The following is a 15229-nucleotide window of genomic DNA, read 5'->3' on the forward strand; positions in this document are numbered from 1 at the left end:
GGAGTTTCAGCATCTCACTTGCGTTACTGGCCCTGAGGTTACGGAAGGAAAAGCCATGCAAGCTGTGTGTGTAGGAGCTGCTCCCTGCCATGGAGCCCTCATGGGCTTGATCTGCCAGGGAGGATGGCCGCAGACCCAGAGAGGACGGGGTTGACCACGGAGCAATCCCATCTTCTCCAGGCCACCTGGCTGCAGAGCACTGTGCACAGAGTGGTTTCCTGGGATTGGGGGATATGTCAAACTTGTATGTTAGAGCAACTAGAAATGTTATTTTAATAGTTGAAGGCAAGCAGATTTCAAAAAGAAACATCTCTAGAAAGTTGAAGGTGTAAAACCATCAAATATAAGTAGATGAACCAAACAAATTCTCAGTTAAAAAGGTACATTTACATGTATAGGAATGTGTATCTTGTCTCCTCTTAACCCAACAGGGCCAATGCCTGGCTCCTTTCGGTAGTTCCTGTACTGCTGTGTTCTCTATGTTTAAGAATTCTACAGCGTTTATGCAGCTTTGCTACTATTAGTTTCCTGAAGCCCTTAGGATCCGGAGTTCATCTGGTCTGCTGATTTCATGGTGCTTCGAGAAACAGTTTTTTCCTCATATTTCCATGTCATGAGGGCCCTGCAAGGACAGTCTCAACAGCCTTACCCTCTGAAGTTTTGTCCCTGGGAGGAGAAGGACATTATCTTTTGTCATTTCTCCAGGCCTAGCCGAGTGGTGGTGAGAGCTTGGAGCCCGATGGGCCAGGCCATGTTTTTTTTTTGTTTGTCGGTTTGTTTTCAGTTAGTTTTTATTGGAGTGTGGTTGATTTACAATGCTGTTAGTTTCAGGTGTTCAGCAGAGTGAATCAGTTCTACACATACCCTCTGTTTTTAGATTCTGTTCCCATATAGGTCAGTAAAGAGTGCTGAGTAGACTTCCCCGTGCTGTGTGGTAGGCCCTTATTGCTTACACGTTGTTGCTGTTCAGCCTCTAAGTCATGTCTGACTCTCTTGCTCCCAGTATTTCCCCCTTCTGTCAATAGTTTATTTTCTACATCTATGCCTCTATTTCTGTTTTGTAAATAGGTTCATTTGTACCATTTCTTTACATTCCATATGTGAGTGCTATCATCTGATATTTGTCTTACACTGACTTACTTCACTCAGTAGACAATCTCTAGGTCCATCCATGTTGCCACAAATGGAATTCTTTCTTTTTTTTTTTTTTGGTTGACTAAAATTCCACTGTATATATGCAGCATATTGTCTTTATCCATTTTGCTGTTGATGGACATTTAAGTTGCTTCCATATCCTGGCTATTGTAAACAGTGCTGCAGTGAACATTGGGGTGCATGTATCTTTTCAAATTATGGTTTTCTCCAGATATATGGCCAAAAGTGGGGTTGCTGAATGATAACAGTAGCTCTATTTTTAGTTTTTTAGGAAACCTCCATACTGTTCTCCATCAGTTTACATTCCCACCAACAGAGTAAGAGGATTCCCTTTTGTCCATATCTCTCCAGCATTCATTGTTTGCAGATATTTTGATGCTGGCCATTGTGGCTGGTGTGAGGTGATACCTCACTGTAGCTCTGATCCTTTCGCTAATAATTAGTGATGTTTAGTATCGTCTCATGGGCCTGTTTGCCCTCTCTATGTCTTCTTTGGAGAAATGTCTATTTAAGTCTTTTGCCCATTGTTTGGGTCTTTTTTGTTGTTGTTGTTGGTTGGTTTTTTGATATTGGGCTTCATGAACTGTTTGTATATTTTGGAGATTAATCCTTGTCTTTTTGTTTTCTTCATGGTTGCTTTGCTGCACAGAAAGTTTTAATTTTAATTAGGTCCCGTTTGTTTGTTTTTGTTTTCATTACTTTAGGAGGTGGATCAAAAAAGATATTGCTGTGATTTATGTCAAAGGGTGCTTTGCCTTTGTTTTCCTCTAAAAATTTTATAGTACTGGGTCTTAAAGTTAGGTCTTTAATCCATTTTGAGTTTATTTTTATGTATGGTGTTAGGAAATGTTCTAATTTCATTATTTTATGTGTAGCTGTCCTGTTTTCTCTATACCGCTTATTTCTTCTTTGTGATAGATTAGCTGACTATAGGTGCGTGGATTTATCTCTGGGCCTTCTATACTGTTTCATTGGCCTATATTTCTGTTTTTGTGCCAATACCATACTGTTTTGGTTTTTTGGTTACTGTAGCTTTTTAGTATAGTCTGAACTTAGGGAGCCTGATTTCTGCAGCTCTTATTTTTCTTTCTCAATATTGCTTTGGCTATCTTGAGAAAAAAGAATGAAACTGGAGTAATCAACCTCCACATGAAAAACACATGAAAAGATGCTCAACATCACTCATTATTAGAGAAATGCAAATCAAAACCACAGTGTGTTATCATCTCATCCTGGTTGGAATGGCCTTCATCAAAAAGTCTACAAGCAATAAATGCTGGAGAGGACATGGAGAAAAGGGAACATTCTTACACTGTTGGTGGGAATGCAAACTGGTACAGCTACTATGGAAAACAGTGTGGAGATTCCTTAAAAAGCTGAGAATAGAACTGCCACATGACCCAGCAAACCCACCCCTGGACATATACCCCGAGGAAACCAGAACTGAAAGAGACACATGTACTCCAGGGTTCATTGCAGCGCTGTTTGCTATAGCTGGTACATGGAAGCAACCTAGATGTCCATTGGCAGATGAGTGGATAAGGAAGTTGTGGTGCATATACACAAAGGAGTATTACCCAGCTGTAAGAAGGAATGCATTTGAGTCAGTTCTAATGAGGTGGATGAAACTGGAGCCTATTATACAGAGTGAAGTAAGTCAGAAAGAGAAAAACAAATACTGTATATTAATGCATAGATAAGGAATTTAGAAAGATAATGATGATCCTACATGCAGGGCAGCAAAAGAGACACAGATGTAAAGAATGGACTTTTGGACTCTATGGGAGAAGGTGAGAGTGGGATGACCTGAGAGAATAACATTGAAACATGTATATTAACATACATAAAATAGATGACCAGTACAAGTTTGATGCATGAAGCAGGGCACCCAAAGCCAGTGCTCTGGGACAACCCAGAGGGATAGGGTAAGGAGGGAGGTGGGAGGGGAGTTCAGAATAGAGGCCACATGTATATCCATGGCTGATTCATGTTGATGTATGGCAAAAACCATCAAAATATTGTAATTACCCTCCAATTAAAAGAAATATATCTTTTTAAAAAGATAGCTTTGGCTCTTTAGGGTCTTTTGTGTTTCCATACAAATTGTAAAAAATTTTTGTTCTAATTCTGTGAAAAATGCTATCGGTAATTTGATAAGGACTGCATTGAATCTGTAGATTACTTTGGGTAGTATAGTCATTTTCACAATATTGATTCTTCCAATCCAAGAACATGGCATGTCCATCTGTGTGTGTCGTCTTTGGTTCCCTTCATCAGAATCTTATAGTTTTCTGGGCACTGGTCTTTATTTCCTTAGGTAGGTTTATTCCTAGGTAATTTATTCTTTTTGATGTGATGATAAATGGGATTTTTTCCCCTTAATTTCTCTTTTCTGATATTTCATTGTTAGTGTATAGAAATGCAAGAGATTTCTGCATGGTAATTTTGTATCTTTCAACTTGATCAAATTCATTAATGAGCTCTAGTAGTTTTTTGGTAGCATCTTTATGATTTTCTTAGTATCATGTCATCTACAAGCAGTGATAATTTTACTATTTACATAGTTTTTCAATTTACATTCCTTTTATTTCTTTTTCTTCTCTGATTTCTGTGGCTAGGACTTCCAAAGCTATACTAATAGCTTTGTGTGGACATTCTTGTCTTGTTCCTGATCCTAGAGGAAGTGCTTTCAGTTTTTTCTTTCTACCATTGAGAATGATGTTTGCTGTGGGTTTGTCATATATGGCTTTTATTATGTTGAAGGCCAGGTCCTGTTGGCTGAGAGCTGAACCGTACATAATCCACTGGCTGAGGCTGATTCTGGCCAGCAACAGGAAGTTCCACCTCATGTCCTATTTTAAAGCTCTTTGGCAGGAATACAGAGTAAACTCTTCATTTGTATACTGGCTAAGCTTTAAGGACCAGTACCTGTTTGGGGAATTGAAATGAGCATGAGCAGGTACAAAGAAGCTGCACTTTGCCCACCAGGTTCTATACTGTCTGTCTCCACACTTATAATGCATAGCCATAATTCAAAGCTGAAATCTCAGGGGAATGGGTAACACTAATGGAAAATACATACACATCTAATATAGAACACACTTGTATCAATATTAACATGGAGACTCTTATGTTGAGGGGTATCTTTGTAGTCCAGAGGCCTGGACTCAATCCTAGTTTTACCTCTTTGGAGTATGACTTTGAAATGTTACCTAAACATTTTTTAAATATCTTTTCTTCTGTAAAATGGAAATATCAGGCTTGCTTATCTCCATGGGTGGTTATGAGAAGCATAATGAAGGGATGTATATGAACTGATAAGCATTAATAGTTGCTAACAATGATATAGTTCCTCTGGAACATGATTTCTTGAGTCTTACTATATCCCTAGACCTGGGAGTTACAATTGGTTCTTTTCCTGGGTTCCTCAAAGTATGAACAGATTGTTGGAATCAGCCAGTTTTGTAAAAGATGTCTCAATCTCTCACTTGTCTATTTGTTCAACAGTGTGCCGTGTAAGAAGTGTGTGGTGGTTGGTAATGGAGGAATTTTGAAGAATAAGACATTAGGAGAAAAAATTGACTCCTATGATGTAATAATAAGGTAAATATGTTTTCTATTTGCTAACATGGAACTGTTTTCAAAGAACATAGTTTCCTGCTTTAGTATGACCATTTTTAAAAGGAAGTAGAGTTGCTTTAGTATGTTTAAGTACATTACATATTACTCAAGTTGTTGGCTAGAGTAGACTTAGATTTCAGGTCATTCATTTAGCATATATTTATGAAATCCTCTGAACATTCTGGGCACAGTTCTAGCCCCAGGGGGCTATTGCAGTGAATAAGAATAATGTTTTTCCTCCCTGTGGGAAGAAGAAAACAGTAATTAAGAAAAGAAATATAATAAATGTCATGTAAACAATCAAAACAGTTAAATCATCAAGAATGAATGAATGGCTGTTTTTGAATGGATGGCAATGCTGAGGCAGAGACATCTTAAACTAGACCTAAGTGACCACACAATACTGGCCATATGAAGACCAGGGAAGAGCAATACAGGCAGAGAAAATGTTGACTGAAGGTACTGGAAGGTATGTTGCTGGGTTTGAGAGCAGCAAATAGAAAACCAGTGAGGTTGGAGGGCAGCAGACTGGGGAGAGGGGTGCAATCGGCAGCTGAAAATGTAGTTAAGGAGTGGGCTTTGTAGATTTTGTCAACTCGGATTTGGGCTCGTGTTTTAAGTATAACAGAAAAGTTTTGAAAACCATTCAGCAAGAATGCAACTCTATCTGGTTATGTCTTTTTTTAAAAAAATTGTATTTATTTATGACTGCACTGGGTCCTTGTTGCTACACGCAGGCTTTTTCTAGTTGCAGTGAGCAGGGGCTACTCTGGTTGTGCTGCATGGATTTCTCATTGAGATGGCTTCTCTTGTTGTGGAGCACAGGCTCTAAAGTGTGCAGGTTCAGCAGTTGGGACACATGGGCTTAGTTGCCTCAGGGCATGTGGGATCTTCCCAGAGCAGGGATCAAACCCATGTCCACTGCATTGGCAGGCGGATTCTTAACCACTGGACACCAAGGAAGCCCTGGTTTTGTCTTTAAAATACCCTGGTGGTGGCATGGACAATAAAACATGAAGGACAAAGGTGGAAATGAAAAGACCAGTTAGGTTGCTGCATTTGGATAGAGAATGGTGGCTTGCAATAGGATTTTCATGGTGGGGACAGAGATAAGGGACTAGACTGAGGCATGTATTAGAGTTACAGTTATCAGGATTTGCTTTTTATTAGATGTGAGCAGAGATGGGAATAAAGGAATGTAGGATACTTCCAGGTTTTCAGCTTAATAGACTAGCTGGATAGTGGTACCATTCATTGAGTTGGGGAAGACTAGGGTAGGAACAGGTTTAGGGGAGAATCAAGATTTTGGTATGAACCTACCATGTTTGAGATGCTTATTAGATTTATAGTATATACATCAAGTAGGCAGTTAGATAAAGAGGTTAAATCTTATAAGTTGTATTTAAACCATGGACTGGGTGAGATTTCCCAGGAGCAGACAAAGAGGGCTCAGGACTGAGCTTTGAAGTACTCAAAACGTAAAGGTTGTGAAAGGAGTAAAGGAGCTGGAGAGGATCTGCCACTGAGGTCGGAAGAAAGTCAGGAAAAGGTGATCATAAACACCAAGGCAGCACAGTGTTTTAACACAGGGAGGTTTCAACCATGACAAATGCTGGTGAGAGGTCCTGTAAGTTAAGGACAGAGTTCACATTGGACTGGCAAGTTGAAGCTCACTGATGCTCTTGACAGCAGACTTGGAGGTGTGGTGCCGGGCAGAAGCCCAAGTGGAGCGGTTTGAGGGAATGACAGGTGAGAAAGCAGAGAAATGAGTAAACTACTATAAAAAACTCTTTGGAGAAATTTCACTGTGGGGTTGAGACATAAGATGGTCACTGGAGATAATTCCGGACTCCTAAAGGAGATTTTCTGTTGCGTTTCCTTTTATAGATAGGAGATTCTAAAACATTAGTAAACTGATGGAAATGAATAAAGAGATTGGCATGGTAACGAGAGAGGGCATGGGGCTCAGAGCACAGCGTGGTTATCTCTGCAGTGGCAGGGAAAGTGGGGGTTGTGGTTACAGCTACAGAGAGTCCCATAAACCTACTGGTGGGGTAGTGAGAACATTTCCGTCTCTGTTTTCTTGTAGTAAAGGTTGAAGTCAGGTCATTAAGTGTGTATTTGTTGGGAATGGCCATGAACAGTCTTCTGAAGAGTGAGAAAACTTCCTGCTGGGCAATGCATTAGGATGACCTGGCAGTGCTTGGGCATTTTGCTGGATTACAAATTGCCAAGCATAGTATGGTTTCTGCATAGTATGGTCACCTAATTTTCTGGTGGTTATCCATTTTGAGGAAGCTGTGAAGATTTATCCACAAAACAATGTTCAAGCACTCACAGATTTCTTTGTAATTGTGTAAAATCTGGTTGCCTAGAACCACACCAGGCCCTTGTGGGAAAATGCCACTGGCAAGACATTATGAAAGTCATTTCAGGTATTATTAAGGCTGCTTTATATTACATAGTGCCATAGGGTCAAACAGTATTTGTCTCCTAGGGGACACTATTTTGGCAACAAAGCATTCCTTTTCCTAGCACACCTTCATGGTGTGTGCATAAATAGTGCATGTCTAACCTCGCCTTATTTTAAGCATCGCAAATCCAGCACTGGATCATTTGTGGTTCTTTCGTTCATCCCAGCAACAGTTACTATTGGTTATGCTTAGGTATAAATAGAGCAGTTTTGTTGTTCCTTTACTTCAGAGCACATCAGTTTTGATGGGTCTTCAAATCACCTTAACTGGGACTCTTGCCTGTCAGTCACTTAGGCACACATCCATGTGCTCCATGATGGTATAACCTTGGGCAAGTAACTTTATCTTATGGACATCAGGGCCTTTATCTACAAACACAAGGGGTTTTATTGAGATGTCCTCCAAGGTCTGTTCTGAGTATTCTGGGGTTTTATGTTCCCATCTGTTTCATTTTGTCTTCAGCTTTTCTGGAGGCAAGAATGAACTATTGATGGCCCCACAGTTAATTTTCAAACACAAATGAATGTTTCTGCCTTTGATCAAGCAGCTGTTTCAGGAAGGGGAGTTATTTCCTTGGCTGTGAAAGACTTGATGGATTGCCACGTGGCTTTAGAGCCCAGCTACGTGGCTCGTCAGACGATGTTTGTCTGGCTCTGAAATTGGAGAACTGTGATGGAAATGACCCTGACTGCTCTTGGTCTACATGTCTTGTGTGTTTACTACCCACAGAATGAATAACGGTCCTGTTTTAGGACATGAAGAGGAAGTTGGGAGAAGGACTACCTTCCGACTTTTTTATCCAGAATCTGTTTTTTCAGATCCTAATCACAGTGACCCTAATACTACGGTGATTCTCACTGCTTTTAAGCCACTTGATTTAAAGTGGCTGTTGGAATTGTTGACAGGTGGCAAAATAGTAAGTTGGCAAAATCGATCTGTCTTCTGGTTTCCTTCAGTTTGTTTTAATATATTTTTTAAAAAGACAACGACAAATTGTATTTTCTATATTCTTACTTTATTTCAGAATCCTAATGGTTTTTGGAAGGAACCAGCCTTAAATCTGATCTATAAACCTTATCAAATCAGAATATTAGATCCTTACATCACCAGAATGGCAGCATACGAACTGCTTCATTTCCCGAAAGCGTTTCCCAAAAATGAGGTATGTATTTTCCTTCACATAGTTTCAAACTAAAGACATTACTGGGGTGGAATAGAGGGTCTCTGGGAGTCTTAGAACCTGGGTGAGAACCACGACACATGATGTGACTTCTGAGGGCCACATCTGAGTTAGTGAGATTAGGTTATCTGTGGATTTTATCTGTATGTTGTTCAGGTTGCAAGGAAAACCACCTTTTAAGTGTAGTGTTTTTCCTGCCCCATCTCTCTTCGCCTCCTCTTCACTGGTCTGCAGGGAGGAGAGTATTGATGAGGGAAGGGGGAGGGGGTGTGTAGCGCTGATGGGCAGGCTGTGTGCAGACAGCAGGATTCTTTAATTCTTTTTGATTACAAGGAATCTCATTGACTTTGACTGTTGTAGCCGTGTTTGTCTACATTCCCTATGAAAAAGGTAGTTTAGATCCATACAGTGACAGGCTGTATTTTTCATTTGAAGCTTGAGTAAATGTGTAATGTGATATCTCAGCTGAAAGGAGGCTTTCCTTTTTGTATTTGGGGAAAATCCAAAGAAATAAACTTGTATTTTGTTCCTTTTCATTAGCACAATAAAAAAATTCTGAAATATTACATGCTTAAACAGCTTTTACAAAGGAATATTTTTTTAAAAAGGAAATCATCCTTTTTTTCTCTGTATAATTCAGATTATCTCCCAAGCTCTTTTGCATTTTTTATATCCTTCTAGACTCTTGTCTGTGCATTCACAAACACAAATACTTCTTTAAAAGTTAATTTTATTGGAGTATAGTTATTTTATAACGTTGTGTTAGTTTCTGCTGTACAGCAAAGTGAATCACTTATACGTATACCTACATCCCTTTCTTAGACTTCCTTCTCGTTTCGGTCACCAGAGAGCACTGAGCAGAGTTCCCTGTGCCGTACAGTAGGTTCTCATTAGTTATCTCTGCTATACACAGTGCCACTAGAGTATACGTGTCAACCCCGATCTCTCAATTCATCCCATCCCTCCTCTCTCCTTGGCATCTGTAACTTTATCTGTGTCTCTATTTCTATGTAAGCTCATCTATACCATTTTCCCGGAGTCCACATACAAGCAATATTGTTCTTTCTGACTTCCGTCGGTATGAGAGTCTCTAGGCCCATCCATGTCTGCAATATTGTTCTTTCTGACTTCCGTCGGTATGACAGTCTCTAGGCCCATCCATGTCTGCAAAGGGCAGTATTTCATTCCTTTCTACAGCTGAGTGATATTCCACTGTGTATGTGTACCACATTGTCTTGATCCATTTCTGTCAGTGGACGTCTAGGCTGCTTCCATGTCCCGAATATTTTAAATAGTGCTGCAATGAGCATTGAGGTGCATGTATCTTTTTGAACTATGGTTTTCTCCGGGTATACACCCAGGAGTGAGATTGCTGGGTTATATGGTAGTTCTGTTCTTAGTTTTTTAAGTAATCTGCATACTCCTTCTCCACAGTAGCTGTATCAATTTGCATTCCCACCAAAGGTAGGAAGGTTCCCTTTTCTCTACATCCTCTCCAGCTTTTATTGTTTGCATCAACTTTTGTCTGTGCAGTTACAAACACAAGCACTTTTTTTGTTGAGTGTAATTTGTGATTATACTATATTGTTCTGCTGTTTCTCTTCTCTAACTCTTCCCCTATTTACAGACCTTTCGTTTTCTAGCCAGCTTTTTTTTTTTTTTCCTCTATAGGTAATGTAGAAATGCATGTGTTTATAGGGATTTTCTGCACACTTGTGTGATTTCTGTAGGAAAGACACCTGGAAGTGGATTTCCGAAGTCAAAAAAGCATAAATATTAAGTCCTGTCTTGCTAATTTTGAGGGAAAGGACAGCTTCTGAATGTATATTTTGTGAATTTTCAACTTTTACTTTCCTAAGTGAGGTAAGATCAGATTTATCCCTTGATTTTTGCTTTAGGTAGTGCACAGGAAGCACAGGAAGCCTCTGGTCTTACTTAGAGATGGTACTAGAACTAGTTATAAGTGCACTGAAATTCCACTAGGGCAGTGTCAGAGAAGCCAAGTGAGGGACACAGCTGTATTTCATAGGTCAACTGCATCAGATGCCATCCTGGAGACACAGAGGTCACACTGATGGGGACAAGTATAGGAAGAGGAAGAAAGCCCGATTGAACTGGGTGAAAGAGAAAGAACGTGGGACATGAGTGAGTGGAGGCAAATCTTCAATGGGGTTTTGCTGGAAAAGAAAGCAGAGGAAAGGCTGGAAGGCATAGGTTCAGGAAGGGTTGTTGTTGTTGTGATGGGTTTTTAGATAGATATGTTTGTATGCTGAAGGGATGGTTCATTAGAGGGAAATATTGATGATGAGACAAAGGGGATACTTGTAGAAGCAAAATTGTTGAGAAAAAAGATGGGGTAAAATGGAGTGCATGAGTGGAGAGGCTGGCTCTAGGTAGAAACAGGGGCAGCTCATCCACCTAGGAGTGAACACTGAAAATATGGGTAAAGACAAAGGTAGGTTTGGAATTGGGAAGATGATGTAGCTCTTGTCTGATTGATTCTGTTTGCTAAGAAAAATGAGGATTAAACTGGCAGTTTAAAGTAGGAAGGAAGGTAGAGGTGTTGGATAGAAAGGTATGAGATTGTCATCTTGCAGAGTAGAAATGGGAGTTTACTAGGGGAGTATAACTGGATTGTTGGACATGACTGAATGCCCACTTGAGGTGGTCATAAATGTAATCTGTGACCAGTCAAGTATGCTGTTTTCTCTGACCTCAACCAGGGTTAAGATTCTGTCAGGAACAATATAGGTTCTGTGGGAGATGGGTGCCAAAGGAAACTGAAGGCCTACGTAAGGGAATGACTATAATGGTGAATGGAAAACTCTAAGGTATGAAGAAAGGAAAGCGAGAACTTGAAATGTGATGGCATCAGTGAGGTGGGATGACTCCTAGGTTTTTAACCCAACCATTAACTTCCTTTCACAGCAGATGGAGAAGCTGTGGTAGGGGTAGTGCAAGGGGTAAAGAAAAACTTAGGTAAAAGGCTGTTAGGCTTTCAGACAAATTTGCTTCCTGGAGTTTACTTGATTTTATTATGCTGCTCTGATTTTTCTTGAAACCATAATTAATCATATGTAATTTCCATGGGATCTGTAGGAAACATTTAATCAAAAGAAAATCTCCTTGAATTTTTGTGTTAAAAAAAAAACACAAGATATATTTTGTTTTCGCTTTTGAAGGCTACCCTACAAGAATTAAAGCTTAGAATGCCAAGACCCTTTGGCCAAACATCTATGATAGTACTTTTTAGGATATATGTACATGTGAAGGGGATGCTTGGTTTTAGTCAAAATTTAAATTTATCAATTTAAAAACAAAACTGAGTGTGACTTTACTATGTATATACATCTGGAATCTTCATTTTCTAGTCAGATCCTCACCTTGGCAGTTTGTTATTGAAGTTACTCAGTTAAAGCCATCTTTCCCTAGAGCTGAATTATCAGCATTATGAGACAGAACTATTTTCTGGCTAAATGATTTGAAGCCTTTTAGCATGATTCTATCTGTCGGTGAATTAAGTGGTTCTTACATTTCATACATGGATTTAATATTCTCAGGCTTGGCTTTTTCCACAAGTTGCCGGACTTGATGTGTTTTCTAAACAAGGCGGCAGCATCCTTTTCCTCAAGCCTTCATCTAATAGTTGTCTTCTGGACTAGTACGGCAGTTAGGTTTTACTTGAAAGACTTTCTAAGATTTCAACCAGCACTTTATAGAGTTAGGATATTAACTTGGCACTTGAGCCTTGGGGCATGATGAAGGTTGAACTTTTTTTGTCTCGATGAAATGCTCAGAAGACGCTGTAAGATGGATCACCCAAACAGGCTTTGGAAACAAGTACTTTGTGTGGACTTTTCCCCATAAATTTTCATTTCCTCCCCCAGAAACCCAAACACCCAACCACAGGCATTATTGCCATTACATTGGCATTTCACATATGTCATGAAGTTCACCTTGCTGGCTTTAAGTACAACTTTTCTGACCTCAAGAGCCCTTTGCACTACTATGGGAATGCCACCATGTCTTTGATGAGTGAGGTAAGCTTGTATATTCCACCATTTCACCCTGTCATTTTACTGAGGGAACATGTTTTGAGAGGTTGATGGCTTAATAAGGGTTTACAGAGATAGCACATGCTAAAATTAGGAGTGGGATCCAGAGTTCTTAACTACAGCAACAGCTGCCAATCTGCTGGCCTCAGACCCTTGGAAGAATCTTATCAAACCTACATAGGGACCAAGCCTTACCTTAGATGCTGTATTTGAGGCACTGTTTGAAAAGATAGAAACCTGTTGTTTGAGATATGACAGATTCACCTAAAAGCATGGCCATGATCATACTAACTATTTTCATGGAGTTTTCCAGTTAAGTAGATGGGAAGGGCTGTAACTTTTTAACCTCACGAGAGAATCTTCATGGTCAGAAAACTTGTAAACTTTTATACTAGATCATTTTTCTCTTGAATGGGGATTAACAATGGTAGATTTGATCCTTAAACTTTTACAGTGAATGGGAACGAATTTTCTATTTTCCTAATAACTTAGATTAGTGGCACAAGTGATAGTTAAAATATTACATGTACATTTTAATGTTGAACAATAAATGATTTATTGTTAAGTATATGGATATATCCCATGAAATGAAACCAATCCCCTTAAATCCTCATCCCTAAATACTATGTAAGCTGAATAAGTGGAATTATTCAGGTTAGATCTTGTCAATTTGGTTTCTAGATTTACACCGTAATTCAGTAGACCAGGGTTGGGTTCTTTACTGGCTCAGAAGTTAAAACGTTTACCTGCAATTCAGGAGACCTGGGTCCAATCCCTGGGTCGGGAAGATTCCCTGGAGAAGGAAATGGCAACCCACTTCAGTATTCTTGCCTAGAGAATCCCATGGACAGGGGAGCCTGGTGGGCTACAGTCCATGGGGTCACAAAGAGTCGGACACGACTGAGCGACTTCACTTCAGCAGACCAGAAGATGATGTGAGGGAGCCTCTTACTTAAGTGATGTTTAAGTGGAAAGAGTGGGCTTTTAGGGAAGGCTCTGGCAAAAGAATGAGCAGTGAAAAACAATAGATAACAGAAGTTCAAGTCCATGTCACTTGTTACTTGAGTTTTTCTTTTTTTTAATATATAGCATATTCCATTGCTGCCGCTGTTAATATCTTCAGATTGGGATAGACGGTGACTTTTGTTTTTCTTCTTTAGAATGAATATCACAATGTGACTGCGGAGCAGCTCTTTCTGAAGGACATTATAGAAAAAAACTTTGTAACCGACTTGACCCAAGAGTAACCCTACAGACTCAGAAGATAATGCTAACAGTGTTAGTTTTATTTTTATACTGCAATTTTTAGTTTATTTTTAAATATGTTGGATGTACTTGTCAAGAAATTATGTGTATCAAGTCTGTTGCTGCCTGGTGATTCATAACCACCAGCTTAATTTCTGTGAATATATTTAATTTATGGAAACCAAGATGTTAAGATATCAGGGAAAGTGAACTTTTCATTGTATCATTTAAAAATAAGCTAGTTTTCTGAGGTGTTTTTAACTATAGTTAGTTCATCTTAGACTTCTGAAGGGACGCTGACTTCCCAGTAAGTAAGGGGGGTTAGTTTACTACAGCACGTTTTGAATGTAACAGGACATTTTGAGAGGTTCATCTGGCTACTGTAAATTGGGAGGGAACTGGTGTGCGGCAGTTCCCTGATGTAGTGTACTGGACCCACTTCAGGTGTATAACTATAGTTCCTTTTAGTTATACCCGAGGAACCAGACTGGAATCTTAAACCAGACCTGAAGCGTGGACGTATATGGAAATCTAAGATCATGCTGGCTGAATTAAGCATTTTTTCTCCTGCAGTTAAGTAAACCATGATTATGATCAGTAGTTTGGTAGAATGAAAATTTTTTTTTTCTAAGTCAAAAGAATCAGGATAAACATGAAGCTCTGGATAAGTAAATAACCAAAGACTGCAATTCTTAAAGTCTGGTGACTTCATTATTTTAAAGAAATAAAGTTTATACAAAGAAGCTGAAGTAGGCAAGCTCAAGAAGGAGAAAATTCGTAAGCAGTATTTTTGAAGCTTATTTGAAGTAAAGTAAAAAAGACAAGACGAGACAAAGAAGAGAAGAATGAGTAAACCTTTAAGAGTCGAGCTGTTTCTGGATTTCAGTGGCACTTTCATGACAAAACCAGCTGTCCCCATGATTCAGTCACATCTTCAAATGGAAGGCTTACCTAGGGTGCACCAGAAGAGACTGGTGGGATGCAGACAAGCCAGCTGGACTACAGTGGTGAGCCAGTCTCCCTTTTCACTTTAATGACTATAATCAAAGCTTATTGGCGGGGGGGGGGGGGGGGGGGGGCGCAGGCAGTGGGTGAAGAGAGCAATAGAAGTTACCTGGCTAGAACCAAAAGCTGTCAGAAGAGGCATGTGTAGAAAGAACTGGTATCATTGGGAGACAATGATAATTATCGCTGACAACCTACCTCTCTAAAGAGGGTGTATAAATATTAGGTCAGAAACAGGAATAAACGACATACTTGAAAAGTGGTGTTGGGGGAGAAAACTAGTAGCTGACTGAACTCAGACCTACATGTTGAATGTACACTCTGTGCTGTTAATTCCAGCGTATGTTCACACATACCATCTCATTTGATCCTTCTGATAACTCAGGTGGAAAAGCCATAGCTGGTCATTCCCTCATACCACACAGCCGGGGCCCACAGCTAGGCTGTGGATGCTGAGTCTGGCTTCAGAAAGGGTGGTGCTGGCTACAGAAAAA

The 15229-nt window shown here is 39.7% G+C and overlaps 1 protein-coding gene across 6 annotated transcripts in view; it reads left to right on the forward strand.

Annotated features, from left to right (window-relative positions):
- ST3GAL6 (ST3 beta-galactoside alpha-2,3-sialyltransferase 6) overlaps positions 1-15229 on the forward strand; it is a 125550-nt gene that overhangs the window by 106131 nt on the left and 4190 nt on the right. For 5 of the 6 annotated variants that reach the window (XM_068973850.1, XM_068973841.1, XM_068973865.1 and 2 more), the window contains 5 exons: positions 4663-4758; positions 7980-8166; positions 8275-8412; positions 12318-12470; positions 13646-14737. In XM_068973850.1, coding sequence (XP_068829951.1) covers positions 4663-4758; positions 7980-8166; positions 8275-8412; positions 12318-12470; positions 13646-13732 — 661 coding nt within the window. In that variant the 3' untranslated portion in view covers positions 13733-14737. The remainder of the gene's footprint in view (positions 1-4662; positions 4759-7979; positions 8167-8274; positions 8413-12317; positions 12471-13645; positions 14738-15229) is intronic. The other variant, XM_068973882.1, reaches the window with a different exon arrangement.

Source organism: Capricornis sumatraensis, chromosome 1 (assembly GCF_032405125.1).
Source record: "Capricornis sumatraensis isolate serow.1 chromosome 1, serow.2, whole genome shotgun sequence".
In the NCBI taxonomy this organism is placed as follows: domain Eukaryota; kingdom Metazoa; phylum Chordata; class Mammalia; order Artiodactyla; family Bovidae; genus Capricornis; species Capricornis sumatraensis.